At 41.2% G+C, this 22,239-nt stretch overlaps 1 protein-coding gene across 2 annotated transcripts; it reads left to right on the plus strand.

Annotated features, from left to right (window-relative positions):
• The first annotated feature begins 6,348 nt into the window (after positions 1-6,348).
• On the plus strand, positions 6,349-22,115 carry LOC139225428 (cytokine receptor-like factor 1). 2 transcript variants are annotated; one of them, XM_070856269.1, is made up of 9 exons: positions 6,349-6,738; positions 10,534-10,812; positions 12,398-12,527; positions 14,018-14,187; positions 18,698-18,855; positions 19,998-20,072; positions 20,161-20,254; positions 20,996-21,184; positions 21,297-22,115. In XM_070856269.1, the coding sequence occupies exons 1-9, from the start codon at positions 6,666-6,668 to the stop codon at positions 21,311-21,313; spliced, it is 1,185 nt and encodes a 394-aa protein (XP_070712370.1). In that variant the 5' UTR covers positions 6,349-6,665; the 3' UTR covers positions 21,314-22,115. The 2 variants fall into 2 exon arrangements, with proteins under 2 accessions (XP_070712370.1, XP_070712369.1); XM_070856268.1 differs by having other exon boundaries at positions 20,996-21,180.
• Positions 22,116-22,239: the final 124 nt, after the last annotated feature.

Genomic DNA, 22,239 nt, shown 5'->3' on the forward strand with positions numbered 1-22,239 from the left:
TTCAAGCTGTCAGAGAAGTAAAGAAGAGTGAAATATTTGTGCTCAATATTTGCCTCTAAGATGTAGCAGAGTACAAATATAAAGTTGCATAATTACAAGCACAAGTATAAAACTTGAGTCAATGAACTTTCATAAATTCTACCACTAGAGATGTCCAAAGAGTAAAAAAAATGTCTGTGCACACAAGCACTGCTCAGAAGTAAAGAAATAGATTTCACATTAGCCAATAGCTGACAGACTACAGATGTCACACACTTCACACCAGCTGCACTTACATGTGATATAAAAACAATTAACAAGAACACACACTGACACTGTAGGCAATGGTATCATTGGGGCTGAGCATTGAATCTAATTTTTACATAGTGCAGAGACAATACCTGGGTTTCAGTACTTGATAGATACTTTACTTCAAGGAATATAAGCGTGTTTTTCATTTACCAAAGAAGTCACATTAAAAACAATGAAATTTTATGACTTAAATGAGATATCTGTAAATATCTGAAAAAGAAAATGTCTAACCAGAAATTCAATGCTAACATTTGGTACTTGAAAGGTTTTGAATCTCTGTGGACGCTTTTTGATCAGAACAGAAAAACTATTGAGGATTGGATAGTTTTTAACATACAATGCACAAAGAAAGTTTATTCCATCATTTATGATATTAAAGGGGGTATGGGGGTTTAAGTGGAATATTGGAAACATTCGAGTTCAAGAGGTTAAACCAAATACACTCTGCATTTGGGAGTGTAACTTCTTCTTCTACTTATATTTTCAGGTTGACAGTCTTCAGTAAGCTGAGGAAACAGGATGATAATTTAGCAAAAGTGTGGGTGTTACAGGTATATCCAACATAAAACTATAGCAAATAATCTCTCTGTATCCTACGAGTCTACAAAGCTATGTCAATACTTTTTATGAACATGACTAAACACACAGACCTAGTTTCTAAGACCTAATTTTCAGGGAAGATCTGAGTACATAAAATACAAAATTACAATATAATACGATGCAGAGAAACAATAATATATATTAGAACAAAGTAAATATGTTCTCTAAGGTAGCTCCATCAGTCACACAAAAAGATGAAAGTAGCGCTGGAGCTCAGCAGTTTATGCCTCGATGCGTGATGCCCATCAACAACAACACATTGGGTCCAGATGGGAGGAGGCAGAAAAGGAAGGAAAGAGAGAGGAAGAAGCAGAGACAGAGAGATAGAGAGGGAGCATGGTTGATGTACATCTGTCATGCATTATTGCAGCGAATGCCAGCGCTGCTATCCTGGCTTTAGAAACTATGTGAGGAGGGGGTTGATGGGTCCTCCTTAAATCACAATCTGATTCCTCCTCCTCCTCCTCCTCTTCTTCCTCCTCCTCCTCCTCCTCTCCGCCGCTCCTTTTTAGTGACTATATCAACCCACAAATACACACAGACAATCACACTTTCTCTCTTTCACACACACTTCACTTACACACACACACACACACACACACAAACATTGTCCCTTTCTCAAACATCAGTTGCTTTCTTTCTGTCCCCCTCAAACACACACACACACACACACACACATACGCACCAACGTGCACACACACCGCACACTATCCCCCAATGAATTCCTTAGGAAGGAGTCAGCCTTCTTCATTCCTCTGGACACAACTTTTCCTTAACAAGGTACTGATGGTCTTGACCTCCTCTTCAAACAAACCCTTCCCTCCAATCAGGCAGGATTGTGGAGCAGGGCTCAGTCGAGGCCTGTGGGTATTGCAGAGGAAACGTCCTGATTCTCCTTGATTACTCTCTCTCTCTCTCTCTCTCTCTCTTTCTCTCTCTCTCTATTCCCCCTCTTTCTGCCCCCGCTCTCTCTCCAAATATCTCTGTCTCAGTGGCTTCTGGCTCTCCTGTTGTCTCTAACCCAATCTCGAACTTCTCTTTCCTGTCTCTGTCTGTCTACTCACTGTATTTTTCTTTCTGGTCTCGTCTGCATCCATCCCTCTGATTATTCCCTAGTTTGCTCTTCCGAGTTTTCCAGCCATTCGATGATGAGCTGTTTATCCACTTTGTCACACTGTTAAGATACAGTATTGTACTGTATTAATTAATTTGTCACAAATCGTCCTATTGACACATGACAGACGTAAAGGCACACATATAATAACACTGTAAAACAACATATTACTATTAAGATAAGTTGAAATAAGAGCTGACTCAAGTTTCACCAAACTTTGCCTGGAATGACACTTTTAAGTGGTATTTGTTTTGAATTTTTCACTGTATTTTCTTTTTCTGTCTCAATTCTGAACAGTGAGTGTAGAAAAGTTATTTCAAATATTTCATACTTTTTCTGGCGTATATTCTTCAAAACAATCTCATTATTTACCTTTATTAACTACAGCATATGGACTCGAAATAATAATTTAAAAAAAAACAAATTAGATTAATTAAAACAAATTTCTAAAGTCTAATTATTCTAAAGATTACATTAGAAGACATATACAGATGTAGGACATCATACATGATATTATTGGGAACACATTCATCATTATAGGTGTAATACTGATAGTAAGACGCAATTTAAAATATCATCATCAGCATCTTATTTAGCGTTTTAGTTACGCTAACGTTTTCTAAAAAGCACTAAATGCAAAGTACAGCTGTCCAAAGTATTGGACAATATTCAAATTTTGACCTGATGATGGGGATAGATAAAAGAAAAATCTGAGGATCACCGCAATTCTTACGATACATCCTGAGGGGAACATGAATGTTTGTACCAAATGTAAAAGTGGTCCATTCAGTGGCTGTTGAGATGTCACTTAAAGTCACAAATGTCAGCCTCATGGTGGCGCTAGAGAAAAAGTCAGTGATCACTATAATGACATTATGAATTACCATCTTAATGTCTGTACCATGGTGGTCCATCCCATAGTTGTTGAGATATTTAAGACTGGATCAACGTGATGGATGGACTCACTAACAACAGTGTCACCCCTAAAAAGCTTCATTTGTAGCAGAGCCTCATCAGCTCAGCAAAGAGCCACTGGTTTCCACCAAGCCTGTGTTCTAATGCTGCTGTAAACCCTACTGTCCTCACATGACTGGTCTTCTGCACTCCATCTGTGGTATTTTAGAGTAAGGACTGTCTGGTTGGAAGATGCGGCATTTAAGTGGCGCAGTTAGTGTGTTTGACCGTGTGGCACACAAGTCTGCATGCATTTATGGATTTATGTGTCTGTGTGTGTGTAAACATGTGAAAGGTTACATGTATGTCAGTGTTAAAGATGTATGTGTGAGTGGGCATAAAATTGGAAGACAATAGCAGCATATAACACACAAGCTGTGGCAGTGACACAACATTTTCACAGGCGGTGTCATAAATCAACTATTCTGACGGTGACACTTTGAATGGGCGTCTGAGGATGACCGGAAAAGTGACACAACAGGCAAAACAGTGTCATGAAATTCTTTTCACATTTCCTGGACAGTAACAGCAGGGCATGAGCGGTAACTGCCCCTCGAACAAGGGTCCCCTCTGAGTGAGGAGAAAGGGGGACATTGTAGGCCAGGACCCAGAGGTCGTCATGGTTGTCATGCTCACACTCTGCCTGGACTCCTGCTGACTCACAGCAGGTCCAACCAGAGGACGACCAGGACTAATGTGTGAATGTCTAGGGCCGCCATTAGTCAGACATTAGTCACAGAGCCCATTTAGGTGATGAACATGAAGAGAGTTCCTGTTCTCCAGACACACTCTGGGGCCCAAATGTAGATTTCTCAATTCCACTGTGGCTTGCTTTGATTGTATTCCCCCCCCCCCGCTGTGTCCCCCTGCTCCCTTCTTCCCTCCAGTGGCTGCTCGAGACGCTAATGTCGGACTCCTGCGTCAGAGGACTCCTACTGAGGCGGCGACTGGCTTCCTCTCAGCTGATACCAAAACTGTGCCTGAGGGTGACGCTTCCTCTGTGGAAAGAAGAGCCTCTTCTGTAGAAAAGAAAAGTTGCCCTTCTTGCCTTCTTCTGTTGAAATCTATCTTAGGCTTGAAGATGAGATCTAAGATTGGCTGACCTGTTTTTTCCGATCTTTTGTATTTAAGAGAAGCGGGATGGTTGTTTCACATGTAACAATATCAGTCCTGTTTACTTTCAAGATTTTGGATCAATAAAACTTGACTTGACTGACACAGTTCTGCTATAAGTTGAACACCTGTGGACCTACATTTATTTTTGAATGTTGACACCTAGACGGATATTGCAGGATATTGCATGGATAATGAAAAGTATTCTTTGAACTTCAGACACTGTGAGGTTGTTACTTAGAGCAGCTCTTGCTCTATATTTGATGTGTTTTGTAGTGCTTCTATCTGTGGCTTGATCTGCTGCTGTTTTTAACTTTTTATTGGTATATTCATTTTTAATATTTTATTTAGTCTTTTTAAAATATATCACCATTCATTATATTGCTGCTGCTCATTGTTGTCAGTATGTCACTGTGACCTTTATGTTTTCCTGCCTATAAACCAAAAGTTGAAGTTACCTGGATGTTAATGCACGATGAAATAGGACTGTTGATCTAACTTTGTGGTCCTCTATATAATAATATAATAATCTATCCAGCATTTAGTATGTGAGCATAAATGAGACTTTTGGGATTTATTGTTTGATGAAGGTCGCCTAGACTGGAAGGTCATGTTAAACAAACACTAAATAAATCAGCAGTAAGTGAGGCAGTTTGTGAAACTTTTGGGAATTCACGTTTTGACTCATGCTCAGTCAGCGTCTATTTTGAAACAGTAACCGGCATTTTCACTAAGATGGGACTGCACGCAAACCAAACAACGCCGTGACATCATTGTTTATATCAATGCAAAGACAGAGTAACAAGTTTTCCTTTTTTCTGGAACATAGATCCCCTCAGAATAGACCACACGTCTTATCTGAAATATTACAGTAAACTTTCTCTTAGTTCATTTCCACTTTAAAGCTAGACTATGTAACTTTTATTAAACCGTGGGCTGTCTCACTAGGATGCTTTAGACTGATCTGTAGTGCAGTGTAGTGACTTATTTTAAGACTAAAAAGTTAGCCATCCTCCTACCGGCTGAACTAAGAGGCGCGTTCATGGTAATAATCAGTGACTCCTGCTGACCAAGTGGCAACAAGTGATCAAAAAAGAGAGGAAAGCACAGCAGATTTTATGCTCATGGAGGTTTTTTGTATTATAACACTCATTCACTGAATTTTCCTGCTAAAAAGCAAACGCTTTCTGCAGAACTGAAGTGAGATGAGCTGCTTGATGTTGCTGCTCAGTCGGCTATGTTTATTACTTTGAATAAAAACCTCAATTTACCTAGAATTTGTGGTAAATTACACCTACTTCAGATAGTCAGAACTAAACAGTTTCGTGCAACAGATGAAAGTTAGACTTAAACAAAAGCTTGTCTCTATGTAAACCAGCCCCAAAAGTCACAAATGCAAGATGAAGGTATCTAAATGTTAAAAAGGTTTGCCAACATAAGCTAATGTTAGCCACCAGGTAAGGCTGTAGCGGCAAAACTCCAGAGTGTATTGAATAGAGAAAGAGTGCATTTCATCCCTTTCATATCATCTTTTTTTTTATCTGTAAAAGGAGGATTGTGATTTCATCTTAAATGGGTTACCTTGACTTGCTTTAATGCTCAGAAACTGAATCCCGAATAAACTTTGGTCGTCTGTAAAAATGAAAAGGTCAGCAAAGATATGAGAAGATGCTGCTGCGACTAGTTTTTGAATCACAGATCATGTTAGCTGTTTAAAAATGCTATTTTCATCTTCACAGGAGAAAAGAGCCATGTGGGGTCAACAGAGGGCCGCCAGATTCTTTCAATCCAGCACACAGTTATTGGACACAAAGGGATCTTAATATCAGGGCCACAGCGGCCTACTATTTCCCATGTTATTCAGCACATCACAATACACTTCCGACAAAGTACATCATGTCTGAGTCAAAAGTGACAATTCAAACTGTTTTTTTTTTACTTGAAGAAAAGCTGCTCTGTCTCACATTTAAAGGGATGACAGAAGAAGAAGAAGAAAGGGACACTGCAGGATTTCTTTCCTGCAGCTCTCAGTGACTCAATAGCCTCATATGGTGGAAAAACTGTAAAGCAGAGACCTGAGGCATGGAAAGTAACAGAGACAGAGTGATTCAGTGAAAGTGAATGGCCCTGACTTCCCTACCCATCACTGAAGGGGGAGAGGTTGAAAAAAAAAAAGAGCAGAGAAAGGACGGAAAGAGGGGGAAATAACTGGCGACTGTGTGGGAAGAGAGAGAGAGAGGAGGGGCTTAAAAAGTATGAACTTGTGTATGATTATGCTGCAGGAAGCATTAAGAGGAGAAAAGACTGCCAACAGGACGTGGTATACTCACTCTTTTAGGCTTTTACTGAGGACGAGTCGCCATATGGCTTCCCAGAGGGGGACTTTTTCCACTGGGTCACACTTTTTCTAGCGCGCTCCTTCACTCCTGAGAGTTGTCCTGTTAATAAAACTCGGAGCGTTCAGCTTGAACCCGTGCTGTTTTTCCTCTCTCCACCGTGCGTAATTTCTATCCAGGATCGAAAAAGAGGCGACATCACAACAACACGAGGACGATCAGGGGATAAAGACAGGCATAAAACGAGCCGGGGGAAAATGAAAGCCGCCCTGGATATCTGCTTGGTTTTCCTCATGCTGCACACTCCCGGCGTGCTGTCCTTGTCCACACGTAAGTTGCACACAGATGTCCATCGATGCGCAAAGTCGTGGTCTTGCAGGGGAAGGGTTTGGGTTTTGGGAATAGGCTGCCTTTTTTAAGTCCACCGGGATCAGTGTAATCCCTGTGTCAGCCAAAGATGTGACTGTAAATAGCTCTGTGTGACATTGTCCTGCTCTGGTGTGCATGAGTTTAATGATGAAACAGTTGCTCAAATGGATTTTCATGATAGCACAGCACAATAGAGGAGTGTTTGTCAGGGCAAAATTTACAGATCAAGTATGTTAGGAAATAGAAAATGTGCAGGCACGCTTATGTTAATACATTTATGCTTTATTATCATGAAGTTTTAGCCTGATGCAGGACTGTGTGATAGTTGCTGTGACCTTTACAAAGACCAAAGAGATGTGTGTTGGTGTAGGATGTATCAGACTGTGCTTGCAACAAGCCTTGATAAGGATCATTTAGGAATATTATGCTGATTTCAATGTGGGATAAGGGAAATACCATTTTAGAGGTATATTAGTCAAAGTAAATATTACAGAAACACCACAAGCCATATATAGCCAATAAGGATATTATAGTGATATCATATGGGATAGGACTAGTATTTTAGGGGGATATTAGTCAGTTCAAACATTGTATAAGACCTGCACGCTTTGATATAATAATATTGGAATATTATAGTGATATTAAAGAGGATATAGGCTCTTTAACTCCACTGTGGAGTACCAAATATACAGGGTTTCCACAAGAGGGGTAAATCAGCACAAGATTGTGTAAATCCCATACATGAACACATAAGATTCACAGTGATCTTTCATTGGGTAATACTGTAACATTAAAATATGTTTCCAACACAAAATAACTCAGCAGTGTCTCTCCTAAGTCCCTTAACATAACATGGGCTCACTTGCTTGGCTGATTTCTGGACACATTAAAAAGCCAAAATGCCACTTTGACCACTTGACACCTCCTGTTATTGATGTGCTCCTGCTGAGGCATAGTGGTTGTATCCCTGCAGAGAGAACTCATATCCCAGGAGGCTGAATTTCAACAAGTCAGGCCATAATTCGTTTAACACATGGAGGGTAAGGGGGCCTTACGAACCGCAACAAAACAGTGACATCATTTGCTCGGGTTTTGGAGAATGTTAACCGGCAGCTTAATGCACAGTAACGTAAATAAATCAAAGTTATGTCCGCTTTCCCCGTTAAGTGGCTGGATTAGTTTTTATGGTGAGCTCACTGGCAAAGAGCAGCTCCTCAGAGAGGATCTTCTGTTATTCGTCCTGTTTGAAAGGAGCTAATAAAAGAAAGCATAGTTTTAGGGGCTTTTAGAAAACAATGGGGCTTGATCACAAGGTGCCAAGCTGTTTATTATAGAGCCTAATGGGTCCTTACTGTTTTATTCACTGTAATAATGGTGGGTGTTTCCCCTTCACTCAATGTGCTGTGGTTTACAGATGCCAATGAAATACGACAGTTTAAATGTGGAATTTGCTTACTAACATATAATTAGTTTTAGTGCAGTTCATAATACCATGAAGTTTGAGTTTTAATGTCCTGTTAGCTCATAAAGAAGTCTTTATGTTGGATGTGACCATTTATTACCAAATATTTGATGAGCAAACCCTGAAAAACCAGCTTTTTGACCAAAGGTTAACTTCCTACCATTCCTCCTTTCTCCAGATTGGAGCATCAGAGAAATGCCTTGAATGTAAATCTATACTATAAAAAAAAGATATTGTAAAAAAGCATCAGCTGGTGTCTTTTCAGATGGTGTTGCATGGCTCATTGTCACTAAATGTTGCGTGACTTCTTCCAGTCGGCTCGTTCACACTGGCCCCACAAAATGTTCCACATGTACGTCTATTATAGAGCGGACAGAGGAAACTATAGGCTTTCTTTGAACTGTTGCATGGATGAGTGAAGAGTAAATCGCTTTTTTACAAACACAGAGGGGATTTCGTGTGTTTTTGAAGACGTGTTTTCAGTCCGCCAAAGACTTAAAATCAGCTATAAACGTCACTGGATAAATCCTACTCATGGTGAAACAAAAATTAAACATTTTGCGCTCAATTGGACTCCACTATCGCAGAGTTAAACTCATCCCCTGCCCTGGACGGACTTGTGCTTCAAGCTGCCTCTCCAAACAAATAACATTTTACAAGCCATTTCCCTCAGTGAGCGTGTCAGGCAGAGACAATAAACAGCAGTAACTGTGTCTATCATTGTAGTGTTTCAGCTATAGAAGACGGGGTGTTAGAGGGCTTTGGGGCAACGTCCTGTCCTCAGCGCCTGGAATACATAAACACTGATTGTTATTCAGCTGGATCAGCATATTATTGGCTAATCACGGCTCCCTTTAGTCCACCGTATCCAGTGACAAAGACAACTGTCCTCTGTGCTTCTATTTGTTTGCATTCGTGTGTGTGCATAAATGTGTGAAAGTGTTGTATCAAAGCTCCAGTCGGGATTATAATATTAATATTAGTGTGGAGTTGTAGCTGGATTAGCTCATTCAGAGGCGGCTCCTCCATAAAGGACCACACAATGTCTTTCAGCGTATGGTGGCTGGCAGCTGAACAGATGTGGCCCCGGGCACAGATTTGTAGTGGTCTGACAAAGTGTTGGCGCTCTCACTACTCAGTCATCTCTGCATAGAAATTGTCTTTGTTGCATGTTTTCCCAGTGCTGTCTACTTAGGTGGGCAACATTTTTTTAACAATCCTCTAATCTCAGGAAACTCTTCTCTTCTCTTCATCTAGTTGCTTATCAGTTAGTTAAGTTTTATCTATTCAAGACGATTGAGACCACCCTGTGTTTAGCAGGAGAGACCAGGGAATGAATGACATAATGCAACATCACAACAAGACCATTCATTCTCACCGAGCAGTCAGAAAGCACAGACAGAAACAGTTATTAAAACATTCACAAATGTCATTAAAATATCTGTAGATGTTTAAAATCCCCTGAAGAAATAAGTATCTCCAACGACAGTTTGCTTTGCATGTTACCACTTGTGTAGTTGTCATTTGAAAAATGTGATAACGAATGATAAATAGCAATAGCATTTTTTGATTAGATAGATAGAGTCTACCAACACTTTTACGGGATTGAAAAAGCCCTAAAAACATAGAAAAACAAGTAAATAACAGTGCACAGTTACTGTGAGCCAAATGAGAGGAACAAATGATCAAATAAAAAGTGCATGCCTTACTTTATTGACATTTTTAGGGATGTGTCCAAATTTTGGTGCTCAACCTTTCTTTCTTTCTAACCTCCTCAGGTTAGTTTTTCCAAAGTCCAGAGTCTCTGAAAGGGGTGCTACAGCGATTTAGTCTGAAAAACTTAGAACCCAAACCCATAGATTATGATAAACGATGGTCAGAATCGAAGCAGCAGAGACCGAGATACAACTGACTATTAGTCCCAAGTATGAGTCAAGCTTTAAAAAACACTGGATCCTACATATCCAGCAATGCAGTTGTAAAGCCCCTCTATATGTGGTTAACACCAACATCTTTCTAACTGCACACATCTGGTTTGTAATGCAGGCTTTTTGTCCAATATCATCAGAGTTGTTTTCTTAGGAAGGCCCGTTGAGAAGACATTATATAACTCCTTTTGTGTGCTGAGGAGCGCTCTACATGATGAGTGAAGTGACCTTTCCGTGTGGAGCGCTTCTTGAGAGCAAGCAGGGTAATTTCTGGCAATCAGACTAAATTTCGGACCAATCACCATCCGAAGTACTCACCGTCATCAACTGTCTTCCTCTGAACCCCCACCCCCCACCCTCCTGCAGATGTAGCAGTGATCTACCCCCAGGACCCCGTCCTTCGCATGGGATCCAACCTGACCGCCAGCTGCTGGGTCCACCCCGACCTCGGCGTCCACGCCAGCTCTCTGTTCTGGACGCTCAACGGTCAACAGCTGTCCAGCTCCCTGTACAGAGTGCTAAGCCCGACCAACCTCAGCGTGACGCTGGCCGGCCTCAACGCCTCCAGGCAAACGTCCGGTGACAACCTGGTCTGTCACAACCACAAGGGACACATCTTAGCGGGCTCATGCCTCTACGTTGGGAGTAAGTTGAAGTTTGTCAGCGGTTATAAAATTAAATTCAGTCCATATCTTTTTATTACCTTCACTATTAGTTAATGCTAAGGAAAAGGATAAATAAAGGGTTAAACAAAGGGTAGAGCAGGAGTGAGAGGAGTGAAAGAGGTGAGTGGAGTGAAAAGGAAATGGGGAAACAACAAGGAAGTAGTGGGCAGATATTTGAGTGTCCCTTCACAGTTGTGGCTGTATTTTATGTTTAGTATTGCTGCCTCCAGGCCAGCGAGAGGCCTCCCTGAGTGTGTCACTGTGTGACGCTTTGAACGCCTGTGTGGTCCATTACTCGCACTATCACTCACAGGGCATGGGTCATTTTACAGACACATGTTTGGACTTACATACTTATAAGGACCAGCATTTACATAATGCATTGCATATCCCCTACATATTTTTTTATTCTTACAGTGGACTGATGTTGTTAATGTGGTGCCTTATAATAACCTTTAAATAGCCTTGTTTTCTCTAGGGGGAGTCCTTCCTAGAAATAGTTCAACATTTTGGGGAATATGCTTGTTTGATTTCTTGCTGAGAGTTAGAAGAGGAGACTGATACCAACCTCATGTTTTTGGGGAAAATATGGAGTTACAGCCAGTTAGCTCAGTGTGCATTAAGACTGGAAGACTTCCTTTAATCTTAATTAATGAGCTTTAGAGGTGCCGGAAGGCAGCTTTGCTTGTTCACTTTTGGACAGAGGCTAGCTGTTTCCCTCTGTTTCTAGGCTTTATGCTAAGCTAAGCTAACCCTGGCTGCTTTATTTACTGCACAGAGTATCAATCTTCTCATCTGACTGTTGGCAAGATAGCAAATAAGTGTAATTCTCAGAGAGACAAACTATAAGTGCAGTAGTACCCTGAATGAGCCTGAAAGGATAATTCTATCTATTACTACTTTGTTCTTATGTTTATAGTTTTGACCATGTTTTCTACGAGTTATGATAACATTATATTCAGCAAAGTACAGCACTACAGCACAGTCAGACAGGGCAAGAAACACAAGCAGACAGATCACGGCACAGGTTTTAAACAACCCAGATTATCTAAAGCAGTGTACTGAGAGGTAAACTTTAACTTTTCAGGAGTCACAAAAACGTAACCGTGAAGACACACACACACATACACACACACACACACACACACACACACACAAGGAGATGCAGCCGTGATCCTAAGCTCCGTGTGACACTGGTGTTGAGCACCCTGTGTTCTGAGAGACGAGGAATGTTGGCAGGGATCCAGAGTCTGACCAAATCAGATAGCACACACACACACACACACACACACACACACACACACAGACACACAGACAGACACACTCATGCCAATTAAGAAAAAAACAAACCAATTTCTGAGGAACATCACTAGTGGGAGAATTACACTCAGGAGGAAGGAGCTGAAGTAATAGCTGGAGGTGACTTTATACCCTCGATGAACCTACATCCACCCTCTCCTCTCTCCGCCTTCTCCTCCTCGCTGCGCTACTCTCCTTCCTCCTCACCCATGTCTCTCACTCCCCCTGTCTCCCCACATTTCCATCTGCCCCTCTTTCTGTCCCAGTGCCTCCCGAGAAGCCGGTCAATCTGACCTGCTGGTCCAGGAACACCAAAGACCTGACTTGCAGCTGGGTCCCAGGAGGAAAAGGAGAGACTAACATTAGCACACAGTACACACTCAAGTACAAACTCAGGTATACACACACACTACAGCTACACTGCAGCATTCATCAGTTTGCTATGGTATCTGGAAATTAGCTTTTTCTTTTGAATAATTACATTTGCATCAAAAATCACACACCTTTTTCTCAGAGACATAAATCAATCAAATCCAGAACATAGACATCATACACATACTGCTGGAATAAGTACAACTTCTTCTTTTGAATCGTCTAGTGAGGATAAGCATCCATAAATCCATGGAAATTATAATTGTTATAGTTTTGGGGGGTTTTACACTATCTGTATATATTTAAAGGACTAGTCCACATGACATCAGCCTAAAATTAGCCCAACGTGACAGACATAAAGCATCAGGAACAAAAATGGGCATCAGACACAATAGATTGTTTTGTCTTGTGTAGCGTATCACAGTGGGTGACGTCTGGGAAGCCTCACAACATTTCAACAAAAAGGCAAGCGCGTCCGTATGACAAAGTGCAGAGTGAACCGTGAAGCTGCCAGGTGGAGCTGTGAAACAGACGCCATTGTTTGTTTACGTTCTTGTTGCCAGAAGTCGATTAGAGCACCTCCTTCCTGATGATGCCACACAGGTCATGAAAGACTGGATGCTGATGTTGTCCAGCGTTTAGTCTGTTATGTTTTTAGTCTTAATTTATCACAGTGACCATACTAAGAGACAAAAATATTGTGTAATCCCAGCATAAGACACATAAGGTTTTCTCTGTCCCAGAAGCCCTTGACATACCAAACTGACCGCTCACTAAGCCCTGTAAACTTGTCGTGCGGAGAAAGTTTTCCTGGCATGCTAAGCTATGATTGGACAATTGGGTGAGGAGGGTTTTAGAGAACAGTTAATGGATCGCATTGCAGAGTACCCTAACTTATTTTGAAAATGACGCCATGTAGATAAATGCAGTGACTATGCTGTAAGCCTGTGAAAGAGGCAACTGAAAATCAAGCAAAACCAGCTGTGGGTTCAACTGGGTTAAAGATCCAACTTGGTGAGCCTGCTGTGAATGTTCCCAGTCAAAAAAGTTTTGTTACGATACTGACATGCCTCAAAAAGCCCCAGAACAAGATAAAGGGGAGCTGGAAACGGGACAAAATACCTTATCTCCTTTGCAAACCATATTGTAAGAAAAATAACATCAGCAGTTGCCAGAAGGTGAAGCCCTTCATCTCTAGAAAAGTCAAACTTCATGAGGATTAAGAAAATAGACATTCATCTGGGATTGATACAATTTAAGAGATGTGCTTCAGATGGATTGTAGGATTATTGTAAGATAATTCTTAAATCAGTTACATAAAAACACCTGAAGGGAAATGACTTGGCATATCAGCAGGTGTGAAAAATGCATGGAGATCTCTGACTGCAGTCAGATGAGTGTGAATAAGGACTACGAGTGCCAGATAAACTCTTAACTAGCAACATATTTTTAGAATAAATCTGTATAATTTGCATTGTCCAGAGTTATTTCAGTGTTTTCTATTTTCCTCTCAGATGGTATGGTAAGGAGAAGGAGTGTGAGGATTACACTCATACCCAGCCTTACTCCTGTAGCATCACCCGGGACCTGCACCTCTTCACGCCCTATGAGATCTGGGTGGAGGCCTCCAACCAGCTGGGCCAGGCCACTTCTGATGTCATCACCCTCGACATCCTAGACGTGGGTGAGTGTGAGAAGAAGTGAACTGTGATCCTCTTTCCTCTTGAACTTTTTAGAGCTTAGATCCCCGTGTCAATGAGCCCTCGGGCTGTAATCCAGGACAGTGGATACCAGCCTTGTAAGCTCGTGACCCTTAAAGAAAACAAAGTAACACCTCATCACAGGTTATGTGTCTACGACGTGTGAGCAGTTGAAATAGTGAAGGAGTTTGTGTTTTACCCCTCTCAGAGTGTTTATTCTTTAATTAAATCCCCATTAGTGTCACCAAAGTAGTCAGTGCAACGGGAAAAGGAAGCAAATATATCGGCAAATAACAGCGATTTCATAAGTGAAAGGAAATCACTAAAACTTTTAAAATGAACCTTTTTTAGTTAGGTGAGAGCATTGATACCACTCTCACATTTCTGCGGTAATTTTGGAGATAAAGCAGGGAGGCAGTTAGCTTAGCTTAGCTTAGCTTAGCTTAGTATTAAGACTGTAAGCAGGGGTGACCAGCTAGACAAAACATAAAAATATGCCTTCCATCACGTCTAAAACACATTCATTCTGTATCTTGTTTGTTGAATCCATGCAAAAACTTTAGTGTGAAAAAAAGTGTGCCAGACATTTTCTTGGCCGGCAGCAAGTTTTCCTCAGAGCCAGGCTAGCAAGAAAATTCCCACTAGCGAAAACATCATATAGATTCAATGAAGAGCTGGAACAGTCTGATACAGAATATTTATCTACTGTCAGTTTGATAACCTCAAAAGAGAAACAAGAGGGAAAACTGTAGGTCGTGACCCCTCAGGTTTGTCTTGTGGCCCACAGGTTGTGAACCGTGAATGACTTCAGCTTTCGCCTCGAATGGGCATGTTGAAGAAGAGCATCAATTCATTTTATAATTTCAGCTCTTTTATTGATGCAGACAGGACATTGGCCTGAGTTCCGTGGCTTCTGGCTTTTGGAGAAAGTTGTTCACAAGTACTCATCCAGCTTCTCACTGATGGGAACTGAGCTGTCTTCCCTTTTAAAGCGTTGTTATGTGGTCTCTTTCTTAGCTTAGTGCGGTTTAAGCAAATGGAGCGTGCAACAAGACCGCATTCTTCTCTTTTCTAATTATCCCTTAAAAGCACACGCACACACACACACACACACATGCGTATACACACCTGAACCGGCGTAGGTGTGTGACGGAAGGAAACGCCCGTTGATTCGCTAATTTTCTCTTTACTCATGCTCACTGGACACACACACAGAAACACAGAGAAAACACTCGCTAACCCCCTTTTATGTAGTGCTGGAATGTTCCACTCTGATCCTCAAACCTAATCCCGTCTTCTGAGCCGGCTACAGACCCCCGAGGCCTGAGGACTTTGGGCTTTGAGGCTTTAAGACCTGGACCTGAAATAATACAACGTGATTAGCTCGGAGCTCTTCACCTGGTTCACTCCTAACACGTTCCGAATGGTACCAAGAGAAAACCGTATAGAGTTTCAGAGGTGAACACGTCACTGGTGCGGAAACAAGCGTCCATCAGACTATAATCCCTTTTCGTTCCCTAATGTATACACACACACACCTGTTTACACACCCTGAGGGCAGGGCAGGGCCTGGTAACAGTATGGAAACACAGAGGCAGGCAGAGTATAGGTGGTTTCAGGACTTGTGTGTGTGTTTTGTTTCGCTCAGGTAGGCCCTGGCCACTCTTTTCATTCAAGTAGTTTTCACAACAGTAGCAAGTCATAAAACCCAGCAACCACACCTGCGCCAGGCAGCGGTGACTCACTCACGTCTACGGTCATGTCTAATCAGTTATGAAGGCGAGGCGGAAACACCTACAGTTTTCTCTGCATTCCTCTTGTCTCGGGGAACCCTAAGAACCGACAGACTAGAGGCAACTTGTATCAGTGTCTGACTCTGAGATGAGGAATGACACGATGATTCATCTCTAATTTGTCATGTCTCATTTATTTTAATTGCCAAATGCATGTAATGTATAGGAACAACACATTTGCTCTTATCAGAGCACAAAAAACTATAATTCTCATAAAAGTCATAATTACAAAACTTCCTATGAAGCTTTACGAATAAATGCTCAAATAGGAAAAATAGAAATTCTGTGTTTGTTATGAGATCCCATGCTTTGTGTTAATTAATGTATATGGATCTTAACCACAAATTCTAGCACCTTTATTCACTATAAGCAAAAATATAGATTTTTTTCCTATAAAAAAGAGTTTGGAGGTTGTTTTTTTTCCCCAAACCTTAGTTATGGTAGTAGTCCTGCTCTCAGGCTTCATCCAAATATCCATCAATCTGAGGGTAGGGCAGTAGCCAGTAGCCAATTTGTAAAAAAAGATGTCCAAAGAAAGTCCAAACACTTGCTGCTGATTATAAAGCTTACTGATAAGAGCACAGCTGAACTGAAAACATATCAGCATTTTTATTAACCCTTCTCTTATCTCAGCTCATCCTCTGGAGATATGGGAATAAACAATGGTTGTTCTCTGCCTCCATACTACATCAATCCTACTTTGAAATGTTATGCTTTTTTTTTAAGCCCGAAAAAATTAAGATAATTAAAAACCACCATGATTTAAAGCCCCACGGTGACATCTGAAAAGAAAATCTCCAAGAAAAATGCATTCAAGTGCATCCATTTTTTCATTTATTTAGTTTAGTTAGTCTATTTTAACTCTGTTTTTTTCGTCCAATTCCATGTCCTAAACTTCATCGCTGGTTTGGGCTATTAGTGTCTCCACTGCAAATTGTTTTACAAGGTTTTACTGTCCACTTTTAAGGAAACGTTTTTCCAAGACAGATGGCTGTACATGCCACCATTGGGGTTACACTTTTTAAATCACCCATGAGTACAAACTGACACATCTGAAGTAACACATTTTAGTTCAGACAGACTCTCAGGTTCCTCCAAACACTGGTAACCAGAAACCAATCCTCTCGTGTCAACTCCCACTTATTCCCTCCCCTGAATCTTTCCCATCTTCCTCTATCCCCAGGGTCATCTTGTTTGTTTATTGGTAAGGGATGACATTACGAAAAGGAACTGAAGTTGATATTGAAACGATCTCAAAAGCCCAAAACAAAACGCGAGGAAAGTTAAAATAATGGTCTGTCACTGTATGTTTGTTTGTTGAAAAGAAAATCGTTGTCAGATGAAAAAGCCTCTCACACAAGTCAACTCTTCAGAAACTAGAAGGCACTCAGAGACCACAAACCTCCGCCAACGCTGAGCAATCCTTCAATGTCCTGTTATACATAAAGACATCACTCCTGCTGCTTTAGATTTTAATCAAATGGATTTGTTGACCCTGCAAACTTAACCCTAAAATGTAGAAAGAAGCCCCTAAGCTATGGATTTTTGGCTAAAAATGATAATCTGGTCCATCTGTCCTCTAGAAGTTTATAATTAAGGATGATAGGATAGAAATATACTTCTTAATGGATGTAATAAATTAAAAATAAGAGGGTTGGTGCCTCTCATGAAATCATTGTTTGTACATTTGAGATGCACTGATTATGACATTATACGATGCAAACAAAAATAAACAGAGGGTTGTTCGGCAACACATACGGTAATTCTTTTCAAAGACTTTTCTGAAATCCATATAGCTATTTTCATGAATGAACTGAGTCATTCGTTGTGACAAACCAACAGAGAACATTTCCCCTCAGCTCTACGGTGCAGTTTAATGTCTGTTGGCTCATAGTTTTGGTTTCCCAGCTTGCTACTTTACTTTACCCTCACCGCTCTCATCAACCACATTTCCAACAGCAGCTGTTTTTAGTGGAAAATCTGGAATAAAAGCCAAATAAAATAGCAGAATAAAAAGGCAGAAATAGCTAGAGACTAGCTGGAGAACATAGTAGAGCATTTAGCAGCTAAAGAGCCAGGTGAGACCAAAACAGAGCTCAAAGAGAGTAAATGTCAGACTAACATTCATCAGATGACTTGAGACGACTCCAAATGAATGATAATGTTGCTATGATGTTTCCAAAAGGCAGCTAACATTAACATTAACGTCAAATGAGAGGCACAAACTGGGAAGAGCCATAACACAAATATGCATGTCAGCTAAAGCTGCAAAGATTAGACAGAAAGGAAATAGGCAACTAATTTGATAATCAAACATTTTTTACGAATTTTTTTTTTCTTAAATGTCAAGGATTTGAGGATCTGATGCTTTTCTTAGTCGTATATGATAGTAAACTGAATGGATTTTGGTTTTACACTCTTGGTCAGACAAATAAAGACATTTGATGACATCAGCTTGGGCTGGGGGATGTAATAATGCATATTTTCAGACATTTATAGACTTGTAGTTAAGGGGTTAGGGCTGCTGCCCAACCCAAAGTTTTTGCTATTTAATATCACAAGTTTACTATCACAGAAAGAAAACTAGTAAATATTCATATTTGAGAAGTCGGAACCAGCTGATATTTGGTGTACTTTCATCATTTTAGAACTTGATTAGATCTTCTTAGTTAATAGCCTCCTCCATCTCCTCTTCCTCCAGTGACCACAGACCCTCCATCAGGTGTGACCGTCAGTCGTGTTGGACTGTTAGAGGACCAGCTGAGTGTTCGCTGGGAGGCCCCGCCCGCTCTCAAAGACTTCCTGTTTCAGGCCAAATACCAGATCCGCTACAGACTGGAGGACAGCCAAGACTGGAAGGTAAAGGACGAGGACACACAGGACACACAAATCTGCTCTCTTTGTCTCTCGCACACAAGCAGATGCATCGCTGCAGCGCTGCTCCAGCTGTTTCTCATCCTAATGCTGTAATCACCTCTAATCTAGCGTGATTGAGGACTCCTCTGCCAGATGAGTTAATAGTTGGGCCGTTCAAAAACTTTCATCAGTCATAAATCTAGAAGACAGGTTTTGATCAGGAGAAAAAACACAGGCCAGAGCCACCGTGTATATACCTCTGCTCGAACTTTTAATGAATGAAAAATACAGTGTAAAACCTTGCAGCCGTGCAGATGGCGCTTCCCAGAATTCATCTGAGTCCTCTGGGTACAAGCGAAGATTCTCCAGTAATTAAGGGGGAATTACACAGATGTAATATAAGCAAGTCTTTGCTCGCAAAGTGGAAAAAGAAAAGAAGGGGAGTGGAGAGAGGCGGCGGAGGGGTGAGACCGTTGCGAAGGAGGAGAGCGGAGACTTAAATCCAAGTGGCTTTAAGGGTTTGGTGGTGAAAAACAAAACACTGTGTCCCTCTGAAGCGGCCTTATAATCATGAGGTCATGCTGAAGAATGGAGGGATACGTCTCAGCTGTTAATGTCTTCAGTATGGCTGTAAAGATGCTCAGCAATTTGGCTGCTTCGTGTCACATCATTAGCCCTCTGATGCCTGTAATTTCCATGTTCTGTTTTCTGTTGTAGTCGGTCTTAAAAAGTGTTTACAGACTGAATGCCAGAGAGAAAGTGGGGACTATTAGATGACATTATTTCTTTCTCTCCACCTATTAGTCTGTCTTCATTTCTGCCGTCTGTCTCTGTGTTTGTGTGAGTACCTGTGCACGCTCCTGCGCTTGTTTCTCGGCATACTCAGGTCTGCAATAAGTAATAGAGAGCAGATTTTACCCAGCAGGCACAATTACATGAAAATATTTTCGTAAACATGCTGATCAGGAGCCACTAAACAATGTGGTGTGCATGCATGTTTGGGTCTGTACATGGTTTGTGGCCGCGCTTTCTACATCTTGATTTTGCCCTGTGTTTTGGTTTATGCCCATTGGTATTTAATACTGCAGTCAGACCTCCAGCACTCAGCTCTTCTGTGTTTGTGTCTTTTATGTTTTTTCATGTAGGTGATGGATGACGTTGGAAATCAGACATCTTGTAGATTGGCTGGACTCAGACCTGGAACAGTGTATTTTGTTCAGGTATGGCATGTGTACGCCTTCATGTGCTGAAATGTATGCGAGTGTATTTCAGGTTTGGTTCGTGTTCATAATGTTGGGATTTCTGCAGGTCCGCTGTAACCCTGTGGGCATCTACGGCTCTCGCAAAGCTGGGATCTGGAGTGAGTGGAGCCATCCTACTGCTGCCTCCACACCCCACAGTGGTGAGCACACACTCGTACACGCACTCTCACAGGAACATGTGTACTCAGCAGGAATTTTTGGTCCTTGATTGCAGTTTTTGAGAACCTTTCGCTCCATTTTAAGAGCCAATTTGTTCCAATAACATTTGCGTTATATCGTGGTGTACCACATATCCCTCAGTTCTCTCCCGCTGCTGGAAACCGGCAGCCTCGTAGAAGTGTTTTACCCTTATTTAGCCTTCTTCCAGCCTGTTTTGTGTTATATTGGCAGTTTTATTTACGTCAGATGCATCGGTCAAATTAAATTAAGTCAAATCGAGAATCTCTTCCTAACAAAATCTAATTATTGCCAAATCACATTACAAAATAAAACCAGACTTTGATTGTGTAATATTTTAGTTGCAACACAGAAGTCTTAACAAAGAAGTGATAAAAAGACCAACAGTGGATACAGTTTAACCCTTGCTGTTTGCTTCCCTGGATACTGTAAAGCTGTAGCTATGTTTTTTTCCTTTTCCTGATCGCTGAGTAAAATGTTATCGTAAGTGATAGGAATGATGACCTATGAAAATGAAAATAGAGCATGATTGGTAACAGTGCTAGAATTTTCTTTAAAGGGACTTCCCATGAAAGTCAGGACTTTTAGCAAAAGTACCAAGGGGCGGACAGCTAAATATTATGAATGAATACATTTTGTGCTACCTTACATTCCCTCTCTCTCTCTCTCTCTCTCTCTGCCTCCTTCCTTCTCTGTTCATGCAGAGCGCCTCATGTCCGGCTCCTGCGACTCAAAGTCCAGCGGGGACTCGAACTCCACCTTGCGCCGGGAGCTGAAGCAGTTTTTCGGCTGGGTGCGGAAACACGCCTACGGCTGCAGCAGCATGTCCATGAAGCTGTACGACCAGTGGAGAGTGCTGATGCAGAAATCGCACAAAGCTCGCAACCAGGTAGGTAAGCATCACTAATGCAGGGACACGCATATGTATTCACATCTAATCACGCGCATGCAGGCAGCGTGTTTCATAACGGCTGATTTCTAACAGATTTTGTCTTTTTAATTTAGGTTCTCCAAGGGGATAAATCCTAGCACACGCTGCCTTTACAAGCCGAAAACAAGTCAAGAAAAGAACTGAGTGCAAGTGTTTTTGTCTATGTGTGTGTGCGTGTGAGAGAGAGATTGTATTCTTATATGAGAATTATAAGACATTTTGCTCTGGACATTTTGTATGAATACGAGCCGTGGTTGCGAGAAGACATCCAACGAGAAACTGTGGGATATGCTTCTTGTATGCATTTATTTCCAGTCGACGCAAGCACTTTTTTCGTCTGAAAAGGTGCAGCTGGCAGGGACTGGGAAGATGGACCTGCCACGGACATCCTGGTATCATCAGTAGAAAGAGACCCTGTGGACTACTCTGCTTTCCCAAAGGACGTTGTAGCATGAATAACTTGGGCATCAGTAAAGATGTTTGACATGTACCTGATCTAAAGGCGATCAAAACATTTAAAAAAAAAAATACTAGAAGTGTTGCCGGAGCATTTAAAAAAGTATTCTGACCTTGTTTTGAGTTTCTCCTGTGGATCCTAAGCACCATCTAGTGGCTGTTGAGTGTCCATGGATACTCCATATCAAAGTAACAAATTATCATGCAGTATTTCTAAATCATGCTTTGTTATATAAGTGGATAATGTGCCAAAGTGGTTCATGTGTCTCTGAGCAACAGTATGTGACTGATGACATGATGGTGTTTGTTTATTGAGACATTTCACTGCCTTTATTTTTGTACTGAATCGTACCAGCATATTTAAAACTGTATAAAGTTATGTTTTATTTCTTAAGTTATGTTTAGTTAGTAAAGAAGTATCAATGACTGAAGTTGTTATCAATCTCCAATGTTGTTCTATAAAATGTTGTCAGAAAACATGGGGTTTCTCCTGTTATGTATATATTTAATATCTAACTACTACACACTGCTGGTCACATCTCCTGCAGAGATTTTGCTGTG

The sequence above is a fragment of the Pempheris klunzingeri genome, unplaced genomic scaffold (genome assembly GCF_042242105.1).
Source record: "Pempheris klunzingeri isolate RE-2024b unplaced genomic scaffold, fPemKlu1.hap1 Scaffold_212, whole genome shotgun sequence".
NCBI lineage: Eukaryota > Metazoa > Chordata > Actinopteri > Acropomatiformes > Pempheridae > Pempheris > Pempheris klunzingeri.

What these genes read in the sequence shown, in the direction of transcription:
- LOC139225428 (XM_070856268.1), top strand. Translation starts at nt 6,666, where the DNA reads ATGAAAGCCGCCCTGGATATCTGCTTGGTTTTCCTCATGCTGCACACT. An exon ending in CGTGCTGTCCTTGTCCACAC is followed by an intron (nt 6,739 to 10,533) that starts GTAAGTTGCACA and finishes ACCCTCCTGCAG; the next exon opens with ATGTAGCAGTGATCTACCCC. An exon ending in CCTCGACATCCTAGACGTGG is followed by an intron (nt 14,188 to 18,697) that starts GTGAGTGTGAGA and finishes CTCTTCCTCCAG; the next exon opens with TGACCACAGACCCTCCATCA.